Raw genomic sequence first — 17,597 nt, 5'->3', positions numbered from 1 at the left:
AGGGATATGGGGAGAAGGCAGGCACGGGTTACTGATTGTGGACGATCAGCCATGATCACAATGAATGGCCAAATGGCCTCCTCCTGCACCTATTTTCTATGTTTCTATCTATCAAGGACAGTTGCGCTGCTGCAAGCAAGAATTTAATTGTTCCATTTCAGTACATATGACAATATAACACTCTCAGCACTGGCACGGTGGCGCAGCGGTAGAGTTGCTGCCTTACAGCGAATGCAGCGCCGGAGACCCGGGTTCCATCCCGACCACGGGCGCCGTCTGTACGGAGTTTGCATGTTCTCCCCATGACCTGCGTGGGTTTACTCCGAGATCTTCGGTTTCCTCCCACACTCCAAAGACGTGCAGGTTTGTAGGTTAATTGGCTTGGTAAATGTAAAAATCGTTCCTAGTGGGTGTAGGATGGTGTTAATGTGCGGGGATCACTGGTCGGCGCGGTCCCGGTGGGCCAAAGGCCTCATTTCCGCGCCGTAGCTCTAAACTAATAATGGTGCCAAGAATGGTGTTAGTCCTCCAGGCATAAGAAGCCTGAAGGTACAAGCACCAGAACACAGCAGCATGATGTTTGCCAGCCACATGCCAGTGTGCAGACACTGCTGGGGTACCGACCGGGTGATAGTTTGAACACGCAACCTGCTGTGCCACATTACCCGATTAACAAGCATGCAAAGATTACACGGCTAAAAACAGCAGTGGAATTAAGAACAAAATTAAAACCTCACCCGTAAGGATGGCCTTGCAATCGTCTTGTGATCTGGAGGGGGGGGAAAAAAACAGAATATATGATAAAGTTGATGGCACATTGTCTATCATCAATTACATCAACATAGAAGGGAAGGTGACCAAGCAACATTATGTGTGGTTATGTTCACCTGCGTCCAGCTGTGGAGACAGGTTGGAGAAAACGGAAACTCAGCATGTTTCGTCATGACATAAAGGAGGCTGTTTCAATTGATGGAAAACATCAATTTTCCCATTCCCATTCTGAACAATCCCATTCCCCTTGTAATATTAACCCTGGAATCTGTTCTTGCTGTATCTCATTCAATTCTCTTAATTCTCCAACTGACCAATGTGCTCGGATCAATTTACAGTGGCCAATTAAGCTGCCGACCAGCAAACCTGAGATGCGAGAGTTGACAGGAGCACCTGGAGGGAACCCATGCGATCACGTGCAAACTCTGCATATATGGCACCCAAACCCAGGTCACTGGAGATCAGAATCAACGAGAGACAGAGTCAGAGACACCACAGCAGGGTGGTGCAGTGGTAGAGTTGCTGCCTTACAGCGTCAGAAACCCGGGTTCCATCCTGATTACGGGCGGTCCATATAGTTTGTACGTTCTCCCCGTGACCTGCGTGGGTTCTCTGGGTGTTCCGGTTTCCTCCCACACTACAAAGACGCACAGGTTTGTAGGTTAATTGGCTAGGTATCGTTGTAAATTGTCCCTAGTATGTAGGATAGTTGTTAGCGTGTGGGGATCGCTGTTTGGTGCGGACTCAATAGACAATAGGTGCAGGAGTAGGCCATTCAGCCCTTCGAGCCAGCACCGCCATTCAATGCGATCATGGCTGATTATTCTCAATCAGTACCCCGTTCCTGCCTTCTCCCCATACCCCCTCACTCCGCTATCCTTAAGAGCTCTATCCAGCTCTCTCTTGAAAGCATCCAACGAACTGGCCTCCACTGCCTTCTGAGGCAGAGAATTCCACACCTTCACCACTCTCTGACTGAAAAAGTTCTTCCTCATCTCCGTTCTAAATGGCCTACCCCTTATTCTTAAACTGTGGCCCCTTGTTCTGGACTCCCCCAACATTGGGAACATGTTTCCTGCCTCTAATGTGTCCAATCCCCTAATTATCTTATATGTTTCATATATATGGGTCAAAGGCCCTGTTTCCGCGCTGTAGCTCTAAACCAGGGGCCGAGAAAACTTTTCAGCATGAGGGCCACATTATATATTTGGCACATTTTTTGCGGGCCGTAGGGAAAAAAATTAAAGTGTGAGTTTTATAAATTTAATGAATTCAAAAGTTTAGACTAGGTTACATTAGATTAGGAAAGGTTAAACTGTCTTTGGGATATCCTATCAGTTTCCAGGCTTTGTCCAGCTCCCACCTCTTTTCCAGCTTTCTCCCCCCCCCCCCCCCCCCCCCGCAATCAGTCTGAAGAAGGGTCCTGACCCAAAACATTGCTTATCCATGCCCTTCAGAGATGCCGCCTGATTCACTGAGTTACTCCATCATTTTGTGTTTTGCTCAAGATTCCAGCACCTGCTGTTCCTCATGTCTTTGGGATATATTGGCATGGTTTATTATTATTGACACGTTTACTGAGACAACAGTAAAAAGCTTTTGATAGCGCGCTCTTGAGGCAGTGCAGTGTAGGTTCACGAGGTTAATCCCCGGGATGGCGGGACTGTCATATGAGGAAAGATTGGAAAGACTGGGCTTGTATTCACTGGAATTTAGAAGGAGAGGGGATCTTATAGAGACATATAAAATTATAAAAGGACTCGACAAGCTAGATGCAGGAAAAATGTTCCCAATGTTGGGGGAGTCCAGAACCAGGGGCCACACCGTCTAAAGGTAAAGGGGAGGCCATTTAAAACTGATGAGAAAATACTTTTTCACCCAGAGAGTTGTGAATTTGTGGAATTCTCTGCCACAGAAGGCAGTGGAGGCCAATTCACTGGATGAATTTAAGAGAGTTGGATGGAGCTCTAGGGGCTAGCGGAATCAAGGGATATGGGGAGAAGGCAGGCACGGGGTACTGATTGAGAATGATCAGCCATGATCACAATGAAGGGCGGTGCTGGCTCGAAGGGCCAAATGGCCTCCTCCTGCACCTATTGTCTATGTTTCCATGTTTCTCCAACCAGGCAATACTGTGCACATACAATCAAGCCATTCACGAGTACCACAGGTGGAGTGAAGGGAAAAATGCCAGAACGTGGAGTAAGTGGGATGAAAATGGAGCAGCCATGGCAAGCCCACACCGCCACGATGAGAACATGCACACTCCATACAGGCAGCGGCCCAGGTCTGGATTGAACCTGGGTTCTGACGCTACCTGATAGCAGCTCGTCTGGATGCTACCCTGGGCACCAGGACCACTGTGTTGCTGTCTTTCAGAAAATGGAGACAAAAAGGCCCTGTTCCACACAACAACGAATGCCACTCTCCTGTGCATGATTTACTTGGATTGGGTTCTGTATGATGCCAGCCTGGATAGAAAGGGTCATTGTACCAATCTACCTCCGACTGAACACACTCATTTGCAGGCACAGAAGGTGGAAAGAAAGAATACCCATTTAATCGATTAATCCAATCAGAATTTTATCTTTGGATTGATCTTAGAATAAAGGGGAGGCCATTTAAAACTGAGACGAGAAGGAACTTTTTCACCCAGAGTTGTGAATTTGCGTTAGATAGAGCGTTAGATAGAGCTCATGGGGCTAGCGGAATCAAGGGATATGGGGAGAAGGCAGGCACGGGTTACTGATTGTGGACGATCAGCCATGATCACAATGAATGGCGGTGCTGGCTCAAAGGGCCGAATGGCCTCCCCCTGCACCTATTTTCGATATTTCTATGTCCTAGATGTGTATAAAATCATGCGGAATAGATAATCGGGGCCCGAGCCATACAGGTTGATCGGGCCAGGACTCTTACAGCTCAAGAGCCTGAGCTACAGGGAGAGGTTGAACAGCTTAAGACTATTTCTTGGAGCCCAGGAGGCTGAGGGATGATCTTATAGAGGTGTATAAAATCATGAGGAATAGATTGGGGAAACGTAAAGTCTCTTGCCTAGGGAAGGGGAATTGAGAACCAGAGGTCATGGGTTTAAGGGGGGGGGGAGGAAGGATGAAATTTAATAGGAACACGAGGGGTATTTTTTAAACTCAAAGGGTGGTGGGTATATGAAACGAGTTGCCGGGGGAAATAGTTGTGGTAGTACTATCCGAACGTTTAAGAAGCATTTAGACAGGTAGATGGATAGGATAGGTTTGGAGGGATATGGGACAAATGCAGGCATGTTGGACTAGTGTAGATTGGATATGATGGTCAGTGTGGGCAAGTTGGGCCATAGGGCATGTTGCCATGCTGTATGACCATGAAGGAATTAAGTCTAGTTACATTTCTCGCTACTCTAAGCCAAGCACTGGCGGTACAGTGGCGCAGCGGTAGAGTTGCTGCATTACATCGAATGCATCGCCGGAGACCCGGGTTCCATCCCGACTACGGGTGCTGTCTGTACGGAGTTTGTACGTTCTCCCCGTGACCTGTGTGGGTTTTCTCCGAGATCTTCGGTTTCCTCCCACACTCCAAAGACGTGCAGGTTTGTAGGTACATTGGCTTGGCAAATGTAAAATGTAAAAATTGTCCCTAGTGGGTGTATGATAGTGTTAATGTGCAGGGATCGCTGGCTGAAAGGCCTGCTTCCGCGATGTATCTATAGACTAAACACTATACTTCACATGCAATAAAATCAAAGTGTTTCATCCTGTTATTTGGCAGTGTCCAAATTTCTAGCACAATTCAGAAATTGTAACTGCCATGGTAACCATGTGGCACTACATTGACACAATATTTACAGCCCACATGGTCAAACTGAATAGGCGATAAATCAATTTTTTCATTTTTCAACACAAAGAGGAAAGATCATCTCGAGCCAGAAACTTCACAATTGAATCCCGCACAGCACCAACACCCCATGCAAATCACTGGGTGGTCTTAAGTCAACGATTGACGAACCACTCCTGCCCTTCATAACACAGCGAGAGAGCTACTATGCTCAGAAATGGGAACCTCCACCCAATTCAGCCATGCCGACCAAGTTGTCTCACTGAGCCAGTTGCCAGAGCCAGACCACTCCAATCTTTCCCTCCCTTACTAGGTTAATTCCCGGAATGGCGGGACTGTCGTATGTTGAAAGGCTGGAGCAATTAGGCTTGTATACACTGGAATTTAGAAGGATGAGGGGGGAATCTTATTGAAACATATAAGATAATTAGGGGATTGGACACATTAGAGGCAGGAAACCTGTTCCCAATGTTGGGGGAGTCCAGAACAAGGGGCCACAGTTTAAGAATAAGGGGTAGGCCATTTAGAACGGAGATGAGGAAGAATTTTTTCAGTCAGAGAGTAGTGAAGGTGTGGAATTCTCTGCCTTAAAAGGCAGTGGAGGCCAGTTCGTTGGATGCTTTCAAGAGAGAGCTGGATAGAGCTCTTAAGGATAGCGGAGTGAGGGGGTATGGGGAGAAGGCAGGAACGGGGTACTGATTGAGAGTGATCAGCCATGATCGCATTGAATGGCGGTGCTGGCTCGAAGGGCTGAATGGCCTACTCCTGCACCTATTGTCTATTGTCACATGTATTCACAATCATACTTTATTAGCCAAGTATGTTTTGCAACATACGAGGAATTTCATTTGCCGTACAGTCATAACAATGAAAAGCAGCAGGACACACAAGATACATTTTAACATGAACATCCACCACAGTGACTCCTCCACATTCCTCACTGTGATGGAAGGTGAAAAAAAGTTCAATCTCTTTCCTTCTTTGTTCTCCCACGGTCGGGGGCCTTTAACCTTCCGTTGACGGGACGATCTTGACTCCCGTAGCCGACGGTCGGGCCTTCCTCGTCGGGGCGATCAAGCTCCTGCATCTGCATCGGGGGGGGATTTCAGCTCCCCCGCGCCGGACGATCTACCCCGGGTCAGGGCTTGTCGAACCGCGTGTGGCTTTGGAGCTCCCGATTTCCGTTTCAACCCGAGGCTGCGAGCTCCTCGATGTTAAAGTTCGCAGTCGATCGCAGGCAAGGGATCGCAGGCTCCGATGCCAAGTCCACGCCCCGCGGGGGCTCAAAGTCAGCCTCGAGCAAGGCCGCCAACTCCACGATGTTAGGCCGCAGAGCGACCGGAGATACGAACCGGAAAACAATCGCAACTCCGTCAGGGTAAGAGATTGAAAGTTTCCCCCGACCCCCCACATAAAACAAACCAGAGAACATTAACACAGACTTTTAAAACTCACCACAAATAAGAAAAGGATGAAAAGGACAGACTGTAAGCGAGGCTGCCATCGCGGCGCCACCCGGTGGTAAATAACCGTCTCAGTGCCTTTTAAAAGTCATAATTGTATCTGCATCTACCTCTACGTGCACCAAAGTACAGTAAAAAGCTTTTGGTTGCTTTCTAATCGGATATTACTGTGCACGAATACAATCCAGTTACACACAAATACAACAGAACAAAGAAAAATATCAGACTATAATACGGGATGCTTTAGTTTAAGTTCATTGGCATGTGTACCGAGGTAGTGAAAAGCTTTATAGTCACAGAGTGATACAGTGTGGAAACAGGCCCTTCAGCCCAACTCGCCCACACCGGCAAACAATGTCCCAGCTACCCTAGTCCCACTTGCCTGCCCTTGGTCCATATCCCTCCAAACCTGTCCTATCCATGTACCTGTCCAACTGTTTCTTAAAACAATGGGATAGTCCCAGCCTCAACTACCTCCTCTGGCAGCTCGTTCCATACACCCACCACCCTCTGTGTGAAAAATTTACCCCTCGGATTCCTATTAAATCTTTTCCCCTTCGCCTTGAACCTATGTCCTCTGGTCCTCGATACCCCTACTCTGGGCAAGAGACTCTGTGCATCTGCCCGATCTATTCTGCTCATGATTTTGTACACCTCCATAAGATCTCCCCTCATCCTCCTGCGCTCCATGGAATAGACCCAGCCTAATCAACCTCTCCCTATAGCTCACACCCTCTAGTCCTGGCAACATCCTCGTAAATCCTTTCTGAACCCTTCCAAGCTTGATAATGTCTTTCCTACAACATGGTGCCCAGAACTGAACACAATATTCTAAATGGGGTCTCACCAACGTCTTATACAACTGCAACACGACCTCCCAACGTCTATACTCAATACACTGACTGATGAAGGCCAAAGTGCCAAAAGCCTTTTTGACCTCCTTATCTACCTGTGACTCCACCTTCTAGGAACTATGCACCTGTACTCCTAGATCCCTCTGCTCTACAACACTACCCAGAGGCCTACCATTTACTGTGTAGGTCCTGCCCTTGTTCGACGTCCCAAAATGCAACACCTCACACTTCTCTGTATTAAATTCCATCAACCATTCCTCCGTCCACCTGGCCAATCGATCCAGATCCTGCTGCAATCGTTCACAACCATCTTCACTATCTGCAAAACCACTCACTTTTGTATCATCAGCAAACTTGCTAATCTTGCCCTGTATGTTCTCATCCAAATTATTGATGTAGATGACAAACAGTAACGGGCCCAGCACTAAACCCTGAGGCACACTACTAGTCACAGGCATCCAGTCTGAGAAGCAACCTTCCCCCATCACCCTCTGCTCCCTTCCATGGAGCCAATGTGCGATCCATTCAGCTACCTTTCCTTGGATCCCTTGCGATCTAACCTTCCAGAGCAGCCTACCATGTGGAACCTTGTCGAACGCCTTACTAAAGTCCATGTACACATCTACAGTTCTGCCCTCATCAACCTTTTTGCTCAAGTCTTCAAAAACATGTTTTTTGCAAGGAATTTTGCTATCCAGTCAGCAGAAAGGGGGCACCCAGGGGCAACCCACACGAGAATGTGCACACTCCATGTAGGCAGCAGCTCCACTAGATGTGCCACTGTGCTACCCTGAGCACCATGACTACCGGGTTGCTATCTGAACCTCATTCCAGATACACATCACCCCATGAAAATGTTGCCCCAAGCCCTCTTCAGATCGTTCCTCTTTCACCTTTTGTCTAAGCCCTCCAGTTTTAGACTCTCTTATCCTGGGCAAAAAAGGCTGTGGCTTTCCCCTCTCACATTTCTAAGCCCCTCATGATTAAATGATTGTGACTATTCACCGCTGCAAGGTGAGCCCTCAGCCTCCTGCACTCCAGGGAACATAGGGTGCAGAAGATGAATCCTATAGAGACGTATAAAATTATAAAAGGATTGGACAAGCTAGATGCAGGAAAAGTGTTCCCATTGTTGGGGTTTCCAGAACCAGGGGACACAGTCTAAGAATAAAGGGGAGGCCATTTAAAACTGAGATGAGAAAAAACTTTTTCACCCAGAGAGTTGTGAATGTGCAGAATTTTCTGCCACAGAGAGCAGTGGAGGCCAATTCATTGGATGAGTTTAAAAGAGAGTTAGATAGAGCTCATGGGGTTAGCTGAATCAAGGGATATGGGGAGAAGGCAGGCACGGGTTACTGATTGTGGATGATCAGCCATGATCACAATGAATGGCGGTGCTGGCTCGAAGGGCCAAATGGCCTCCTCCTGCACCTATTTTCTATGTTTCTTTGAATGGTAATCTCAGTTTATCCAACCTCTACTTGTAACAATCTAGACCCAATAAAATCCTAGTGAATCTTTTTTTTGCACCCATTCCAGCTTAAGGACATCGTCCCTGCAGTAGGGCAACCAAAACAGCACTCAGTACTCTATATGTGGTGTTGTCAACGGCTTGTGCAGCTGTACGATGAACTCGTATATCTGAATGACCTGCAACCGTGCGTTTGAACAAGCAAAGCCCCACCACAACATTTTATCTTAAGACACTGAAGTGGTTAATCAGAGTGGAAAATCTGACACCATGGTCTTAAAATAACTGCACCTGCAAAACTATGTAGAAAGACCAGACACAAGGGGTTGTCGATGCTGGAATCTGGAGCAACAAACAAATCTGCTGGAGGAACTCAGCGGGTGAAGCAGAATCTGCAGGTGGACGTTTTGGGCTGAAACCTTGCATGCTGGAAACACAGGAAGACTGCTTGCCTCGAGTCTCCTTGTTGTGGCTTGGTGTCGAATTTTGTCTGAGTATACCGCTGTTGACGTCCTTAAAACACCGTTACCGGAAGGTTCTACATGAATTCAACTCATTGCTGCAAATGTGTTTGTCAAGCAAAGCTTACCTCATGGAGCATCGGAACTACTGCAGTAACAGGTAACCTCGCAATGGTGGTCTTTATCAAGGCATCCTTCTTAATCTGGAGCACTTTCTGGACAAGGATAATAAAGAAAAGAAAATTGGCATTGCGTTTTGTCATTAAAGGCTTATGTCATCCTCCAAACTTCTCAAAGCTAGACGTACAAGTGCAGGAAATGACTTTGAATTGATGGTGGCATGACCCCACTAGCTGTTGTGCAGACGTTTGTTTTTCACTTAGTAAACACTAAGATGGCGACCACAGCTCACGTCAGCCTCCACCGTGTAGATTAACGAAACAAAATGCCAAAATGGGCAGGTACGGCCTTGAATTAAGTTGGAACAACTCTATGGAAAACGCACGGGATCTTAGATCGCCATCAAATGCTCCACTTCTCAAATCCAGAAATAATTGGCAAGGCTCACAGATTCACAACCTAACTTTCTTTTGCATTGTTATGCAACCACATTTCTTCTGAAGGGTCCAGCCCTGAAACATCATTTATCCATGATCTCCAGCGATATAGAAACAAGAAACTACAGATGCTGGTTTACACAAAAGTGCTGGAGTAACTCAGTGGGTCAGGCAGCATCTCTGGAGAACATAGATGGATGATGTTTCACAGAGTGCTGGAGTAACTCAGCGGGTCAGGCAGCATCTCTGGAGAACATGGATGGGTGACGTTTCACAGAGTGCTGGAGTAACTCAGTGGGTCAGGCAGCATCTCTGGAGAACATGGGATGGGTGACGTTTCAGGTTGGGACTTTTCTTCAGTTGATTGTAGGGGTGTGGATTCCACAAAGGCACTAAGCAACTCACTGGAGTTACTCCAGCAGCTTGTTGTCCTTCCTGACTTCAGGCTCCACGGCATCTCGTGAATACCGCGTGGAAAAGTGCCGGGAAAACTTGTGCTTCATCCTGCAAGTCTGGATGATGTCAGGGCTAAAGAGGGGTGGAGAAGGGAGGAGGTGCAGGTGGCAAAATGAGGACATTGGGTTCTGAATGCAACTTATGTGCTCTGTCTAAATTCTTACTGCCTCCCACCTAGCTGCCTCAGAAGGCAGTGGAGGCCAATTCACTGGTGTTTTCAAGAGATAGAGCTCTTAGGGCTAACAGAATCGAGGGATATGGGGAGAAAGCAGGGACGGGGTACTGATTTTAGATGATCATCCATGATCGTACTGAATGGCGGTGCTGGCTCGAAGGGCCGAATGGCCTACTTCTGCACCTATTTTCCATGTTTCTAGCTTTCTTCAGTGAAGAAAAGTGCTCATTTCCAGCAGCGTTGCAAGTTGGCTGTCTGGAAATGTAGTTATTTCTCCATGGAAACTGCCTGAACTGCTCAGCATTTCCCTGCAGTTTTACAACAGTGGCACGCAAGGAATACTAATGTCTTCTCAGCGAACTGAATCAGTTCATCCAGAAAAGGGATTCCTGTTAAGATATTTGGACCAACAATGTGGTATTTTATTGACAGCGCATACCAAACCAAAATAACATTCCACCCCAGATTCTGGGGAATAATAAGTCTACTGCATACACCTTTCTTCCACGCTGTGATTTTCAGTTTAGTTTAGAGAAAAAAAAACTCTCCAGCCCCACTGAGTCCACGCCAACCAGCGATCACCCCACACAAGAGTTCTCTCTTGCACACGAGGGACAATTTATAAACGCCAATTAACCTACAAATCTGCACGCATTTGGAGTGTGGGAGGAACACCTGGAGAAAACACACCAGGTCATGGGGAGAGCGTACAAACACCGTAGATAGCACCCGTGGTCAGTATCGAGCCCGTGGCCCCTAGTGTAAGACAGCAAACTCTACTGCTGTGCCACCATGCCACACTCCCAGTTTAAATAACTGGGCCAGTGGTGATTTTAATTTTCGATGCATGCAGGTATTTAGGGATAACTTTGGGCTGATTTTTGTTTCTCAGATCACAATTCTACGCATGGATTTATAAACAATGCACCAACACCATCTGGTGGCACTACCTGGCTAAGACAGTTTTACAGCTTTTGAAATGGACCTTTTCACACTGAGAAATAGATAACGTGTCACGGACATCAAACACGACTTCAACATTTACTGGTATGTCAACCTTAAGATTTTAAACTATGAGAAACTGAACTAAAATAACCCACACTCAATGAATTAGGCAACATATTTTTGACACGGTGTAGTTTAGATTAAAGCATAGAAACAGGCCCCTCGGCTCAGAGCGTCCATGCTAACCATCCTGGAGCGACTAGGCTTGTATACACTGGAATTTAGAAGGATGAGAGGAGATCTTATCGAAACGTATAAGATTATTAAGGGGTTGGACAGGTTAGAGGCAGGAAACATGTTCCCAATGTTGGGGGAGTCCAGAACCAGGGGCCACAGTTTAAGAATAAGGGGTAGGCTATTTAGAACTGAGATGAGGAAAAACTTTTTCAGTCAGAGAGTTGTGAATCTGTGGAATTCTCTGCCTCAGAAGGCAGTGGAGGCCAATTCTCTGAATGCATTCAAGAGAGAGCTAGATAGAGCTCTTAAGGATAGCGGAGTCAGGGGGTATGGGGAGAAGGCAGGAACGGGGTACTGATTGAGAATGATCAGCCATGATCACATTGAACGGTGGTGCTGGCTCGAAGGGCCGAATGGCCTCCTCCTGCACCTATTGTCTATTGTCATCCATTTACATTAGTTCTATGTTACCCACTTTCTATTCCAGAGACAATATACAGTGTCCAATCAGCCTACAAACCTGCATGTCTTTAGACTCACTGTGTGGCAACAGGCTGTTAGGCCCACCACATTCGCACCCACTAGTGTGTGATCACCCCACACCACAGCACGATCCTACTGGTGACAATTCACACAAGCCAATTCACCTACAAACCCGCACGTTTCTGGATTGTGGGAGGAAGCTGGAGCACCCGGTGAAAACCATACTAGGTCACAGGGAGAAGGTGCAAATCCGGCACAGAGTTGAACCTGGGTCTCGGGCGCTGTGAGGCAGCAACTCTACCGCTGCACCACCGTGCCGCACGAAATAACGATTTTGGACAAATGCCCACATTGACACCGTTTTCGCTCAAAACCTACAATCGTCAGGACTAGCGACTGACGAGTATAGCGAGAAATACAAAACGTTGTCTATTCAAGGCAACCGACATCCGACACAAGCGAAGCCTTACATTTAGAATAGAGGAGTCGTTGCTCTCCAGTCCTTGTACAAGCAACACAGCAAAGCTGTCAGCCTGTGGAAAGCCTCCTTTATGCTTCACTTTCATTGCATCAATATCCATGGCAGACAGACGCTCCTCAATGCTACACTGAAAAAAAGAACAATCAACAGTTAAGCAGAGTCATTTACAAGCATCTTTCCATCTGTTCATAGATGCCACTTAATCTACATTTACTCCAGATATTCTCGCCAGTTTTGGATTGAGTTAAATCACACAGAAAATTGGGCCCTTTTGTAGCTAAAAGCGAATTAAATTCAGAATGTGAGCTTCATTATTGAAGATACATATTGTGCGAGAGTTCAAATTGAGTTGTCTGCTCAAGAATTAAATGTAAACCTAATTTGTCCACGGGCAAATCAAACCCAATTTACTGACACTCAACCAGAATGACATTTGTAGTCAGGCTTCAGTCAGTTGAGGGAGAGTCTGCTGCTTTGGTGTTCAGCAGCTTTCAGAAGACTTCATTGCAGACATTGGCTTCAGCAGTCTCGCTTCCTTTGTATTCTTGCTCATCCTGTCAACGTTTAGGTTAGAGATGTTGTTGTTTGTCCTTCGGGTTGGAAGATGGCCATGACTTCACTTTAATCTAATTATTTCGACCGCTGTTTGGGATCGCCGCCAGCCGCGGTGTATACTCTGGCCGCGGTTGAAGTCATGACTTGCGCTTGACTTGGATTTAAATGATGGGGAGTTGCACAGATCGTCGGCCTCACTCTCCCGTCCCGGCCTATCGGGTTCCAGCAGCAAGACATAGTCGGGACGGCTGTGGACAGGTCAGGATGCAGTGGATGGTCAGAAATGTCCTACGTATCTCACTCTGCCTTGTTCGCGCTCCACAACGCTTTGCTGAGATCGACAAGCCTTAAGCCGCTGGAACCAACGACTTGCCGACTGTACTTGTAGCATGTACACAAGACAGTTTAGAGATACCTACAGTGTGGAAACAGGCCCTTCGACCCACTGGGTCCACACCATTCATTGATCACCCATTCACACCAGTCAATAAACAATAGGTGCAGGAGGAGGCCATTCAGCCCTTCGAGCCAGCACCGCCATTCAATGTGATCATGGCTGATCATTCTCAATCAGAACCCAGTCCTATGTTCTCCCACTTCCACATCCCCTCCCCACGTACTAGGGTCAATTTACAGCAGTCAATAAACCTACAAACCTGCACGTCTTTGAGATGTGGGAGCAAACCGAGGCACCCGGAGAAAACGGACCGGTCACAGGGAGAACCCGCAAACTCCGTACAGACAGCACCTGTAGTCAGGATGGAACACGGGTCTCCGGCGCTGTGAGGCAGCAACTCTACCGCTGCACCACTGCGCCTCCCTAACCTTAAAGCTTTAACCTCCCCTCACCCTGGATACAGAATGCACTCTGCCACTTAACAATGAAGTAAAATGTGCGCGAAACATAAAGAGCCACCCTAGCCCAATCTCACAAGAGCTCCCGGACTAATTTTCCCCAAAACTGACATATCCAGTCAGTTCATCGGCTATATTTAAGAGGGAGTTAGATGTGGCCCTTATGGCTAAAGGGATCAGGGGGTATGGAGAGAAGGCAGGTACAGGTTACTGAGCTGGATGATCAGCCATGATCATATTGAATAGCGGTGCAGGCTCGAAGGGCCGAATGGCCTACTCCCGCACTTATTTTCTATGTTTTCCATCCCAAACTCACGCAGTCAAACACCGAACCCCATGTAAATAGCCGCACTCTCCAAATATTGAGTACTGATTTCAGACAAGTAGGCGAAAGGAGATTGTAACTTAAAAAAGGATTTAGTATAAAATCATTTGCAAATGTATTTGGGATTGGCTTTAAGTATCCAAAATGTGGCCTAATTTAGACACATAGAAAATAGGTGTAGCAGGAGGCCAATTGGCCCTTCAAGCCTGCACGCCATTCATTGTGATCATGGCTGATCGTCCACAATCAGTAACCCGTGCCTGCCTTCTCCCCATATCCCTTGATTCCACTAGCCCCCAGAGCTCTATCCAACTCTCTTTTAAATCCATCCAGTGAATTGGCCTCCACTGCCCTCTGTGGCAGAGAATTCCACATATTAACCTCTACTGCCAAGGGCAAATGTAGTAAGTCCATGGGAACACCACCATCAGCTGATCCAAATTTGGAAGTAGATCGTCAAAGTCTGAATCCTGGAAGACTTATTCCACCCAACAGCACTCAGTACTTTTATGAGAAGGAACGCTGTTCATCACTACCTCCTCATGGTACCTCCTCATAGCAAATGCTATGGACATCCAGAAAAAAAAAGAATTTCCATTTTGATTTTGATGCTACCGAGGTTAAAATTCTAAGATGGAGAATCAGAACAGGCTCCATTTCCAAACACAAGAATGAAACGTCAATCAATTACCTCAATTTCCGTTCCTTTCCGTTTAGCTTCAGTCTTTCTCGATTCCATCAGCCTGGGCTTCTTGCTTGCATCGTGGCCTGGAATGCCAGGCACCAATACTTTAACTTCAGATGTTACAACTGGAGTTTTTACCTGCAGAGTAAAAACAAGCAAAGAGCTACACCACAAACCTGGCAAGACAGTTCCTATATGCATAAATACACCGATCAGCCAAAACATTATGACCACCCGCCTAATATGCTGTTGGTCCTCCATGTGCATCCCCATACGCAGCAGGGTGCGATGCACTGTGTATTGTGACACATTCCTCCAGTGACCACCATTAACATTTTCTGTGACTTGTGCCACAGTCGACCTTCTGTCGGTTTGGACCAGACGGGATAGCCTTCGTTGCCCTCGCACATCGATGAGCCTTGGGCGCCCAACACCCCGTCTGTCGCCGGTTTGTGGTTTGTCCCTCCTCGGACCACTGTCGGTAGGTACTCACCACTGCTGACCGGGAGCACCCCACAAGCCTTGCCGTTTCACAGATGCTCTGACCCAGTCGTCTGGCCATAACAATTTGGCCCTTGTCAAAGTCGCTCAGGTCTTTACTCCTGCCCATTTCTCCTGCATCCAACACATCAACTTCAAGAACTGACTGTTCACTTGCTGCCTAATATATCCCACCCCTTGACAGGTGCCATTGTAACAAGATAATCAATGTTATTCACTTTGCCTGTCAGTGGTCGTAATGTTTTGGCTGATCGGTGTATGACACACCTTCATGCATTAATTGAAGAAAACAAAGTGAATCAGTCCACGTACAAAGGAGTCTGTGTCTCTATCGGTGGTCTTGTGTTGTGTGTCCACTCTGCACCCAAGGTTGAGATTGGTAAATAAATATTCACTCAGCCAAATCTCCCTCTGAATGGCAAAGAGGCCAGCCTCATTGGCACCCAACTCTTAACAGTCTCAAAGGCTGGGAACCCCCCCCCAAGATGCCTCACATATTTGAGCATCTTCTAACAGTATGCCATCAAACTTCCCAGAGGCAATTATGTCCCAATATTGGTTTCCAGCCATCCGAGCCAAGCAACAGACTGAACATTTGTGTTCATCGCTTGCACCCAGACATGGAGAATGAAAACATTAAGAGCAAGAAGATACGAGGAAACCAATTTAATGAATTTGATTAGCACGGGTATCAGGGGTTAGGGGGGAAAGGCAGGAGAACAGGGTTGAGTGGGAATGACAGACCAGCCTTGAGTGAATGGCAGAGTAGACTTGATGGGCCGAAAGGATCCTGGAACTTATGAAATACATCAAAAACTCAAATGAAGATTACTCTGACCTTGGAGACACAAGGAACTGCAGATGCCGAAACAGGGGAAAAAAAGACAAAATGCTGGAGTAACTCAGCGGTTCAGGCAGCATCTCTGGAGAATATGAATAGGCGATGTTTTGGTCTTGGACCCGTCTTTAGATTGATTGGGGGAGGGGGGAGAGCCGGACAAAGCTGCAGATGCTGGAATCTTAAGCAAAACAGAGTGCTGGAGGAACTCAGCAGGTCAGGCAGCATCTGCACAGGGAATGGACAGGCAACATTTCCTCCAGTCTGAAGAAGGGCCGCCACCTGTTTATTCCTACCACAGATGCTGCCTGACCAGCTGAGTTTCTCCAGTACTTGATGTTTCATTCTGTCCATGGCCTTCTTTTCAGTCACTTCTTCCGAAGGAAGTCATTGGGCTGACTGATTCTGTGCCAGGCCAGCCTGACATTTAGCAGCTCTCCTTGTCTTTCATATAATAGAGCAGAAATTTGGCATACGTCATACATTGCTCAGACGTCAAAAACCTCATGCAGAACTTTTAGCTGAAAAGATCAAATGGCCAAAGGACATGCAAGAGCAAAAGCTTTCTGCATTTTGGAAGCAAAGTATGAGTCTGAAGAAGGGTCTCGACCCGAAACGTCACCCATTCCTTCTCTCCTGAGATACTGCCTGACCTGCTGAGTTACTCTAGCATTTTGTGAAATAAATACCACAAAGACATAGATAGGAAAACACCTTTCCAATGCAGGACAGTGGAAACGCTTTTGATGATGGGGAGCTTTAATCCCCTGAATCTTTGTACCACACACCCAACTGTCCTCAGAAAAGTAAGCAATTGTTTAAATTTATGCAATTTCTCAAGAACGTCTTGGAATCTTACATCTGAAGCTCCACTAAATGTCTCTTTTAGCTTACTTTTGTTACAGCAGACTCCATCGAGATCGACATGGTCATCTGCGTATCTCTCACCAGGCAAATATGGGATTCACTCGTATTTAATGTCTGAAATGAAAAAATGCCAAATAACATGTGTAAGTTTGGGGGAAATGTTAATGGGGAAATCAGGCATGTGAGTGAGGTAAAACAAAGAGGAAAAGAGCCAATGAGTTTGCACGAGGCGTACAACGGGGGTCAAAATGTACACACAAAATCACCAGTTTCAAGATACTTTTAGTACATTTCAAAGTAAAAACGGACATTACAAAATAATGTGACTATGTCACTGTATACTAATAACATTATTATTTTAATTCATTTGGTTATATAATTGGTTATATACTCCAAAGACGTGCAGGTTTGTAGGTTAATTGACTGGGTAAATGTAAAAATTGTCCCTAGTGTGTGTAGGATAGTGTTAATGTGCGGGGATCGCTGGGCGGCGCGGACTCGGTGGGCCGAAGGGCCTGTTTCCGCACTGTATCTCTAAATCTAAATCTAAATTTAATATTTACTCATTACAGTTCCACCACTGATTTTCTGGCACTCGTGGTTCCAGAGCTTTGCTGGTTTATCCAGCCGGGCCAAGGAAGTCGCTGGGCGATGGGGATAGATGTGCTGGCTCCAGCTGGGCTGGAGTTCCACAGCCCCAGCAGCAGGTTGCAAACTCAACCCACCGACCGGCCGTGGAAGTCCCAATGGGCTAGAGATTGGCTGCCTTGCCCAGCCTAGGTGCCA

General features: G+C 46.8%; 1 protein-coding gene across 1 annotated transcript in view; it reads right to left on the bottom strand.

Annotated features, from left to right (window-relative positions):
• Nucleotides 1-17,597, bottom strand: part of wdr43 (WD repeat domain 43) — a 68,526-nt gene that overhangs the window by 20,276 nt on the left and 30,653 nt on the right. Inside the window, exons 9-13 of the mRNA XM_078399974.1 lie at nt 16,839-16,925; nt 14,612-14,743; nt 12,175-12,312; nt 8,980-9,066; nt 738-769 (exon numbers count right to left, since the gene is read on the bottom strand). Coding sequence (XP_078256100.1) covers nt 738-769; nt 8,980-9,066; nt 12,175-12,312; nt 14,612-14,743; nt 16,839-16,925 — 476 coding nt within the window. The remainder of the gene's footprint in view (nt 1-737; nt 770-8,979; nt 9,067-12,174; nt 12,313-14,611; nt 14,744-16,838; nt 16,926-17,597) is intronic.

This window comes from Rhinoraja longicauda, chromosome 5, assembly GCF_053455715.1.
Source record: "Rhinoraja longicauda isolate Sanriku21f chromosome 5, sRhiLon1.1, whole genome shotgun sequence".
Lineage (NCBI taxonomy): Eukaryota > Metazoa > Chordata > Chondrichthyes > Rajiformes > Arhynchobatidae > Rhinoraja > Rhinoraja longicauda.
This window is presented reverse-complemented; position numbering and strand designations above follow the sequence as displayed.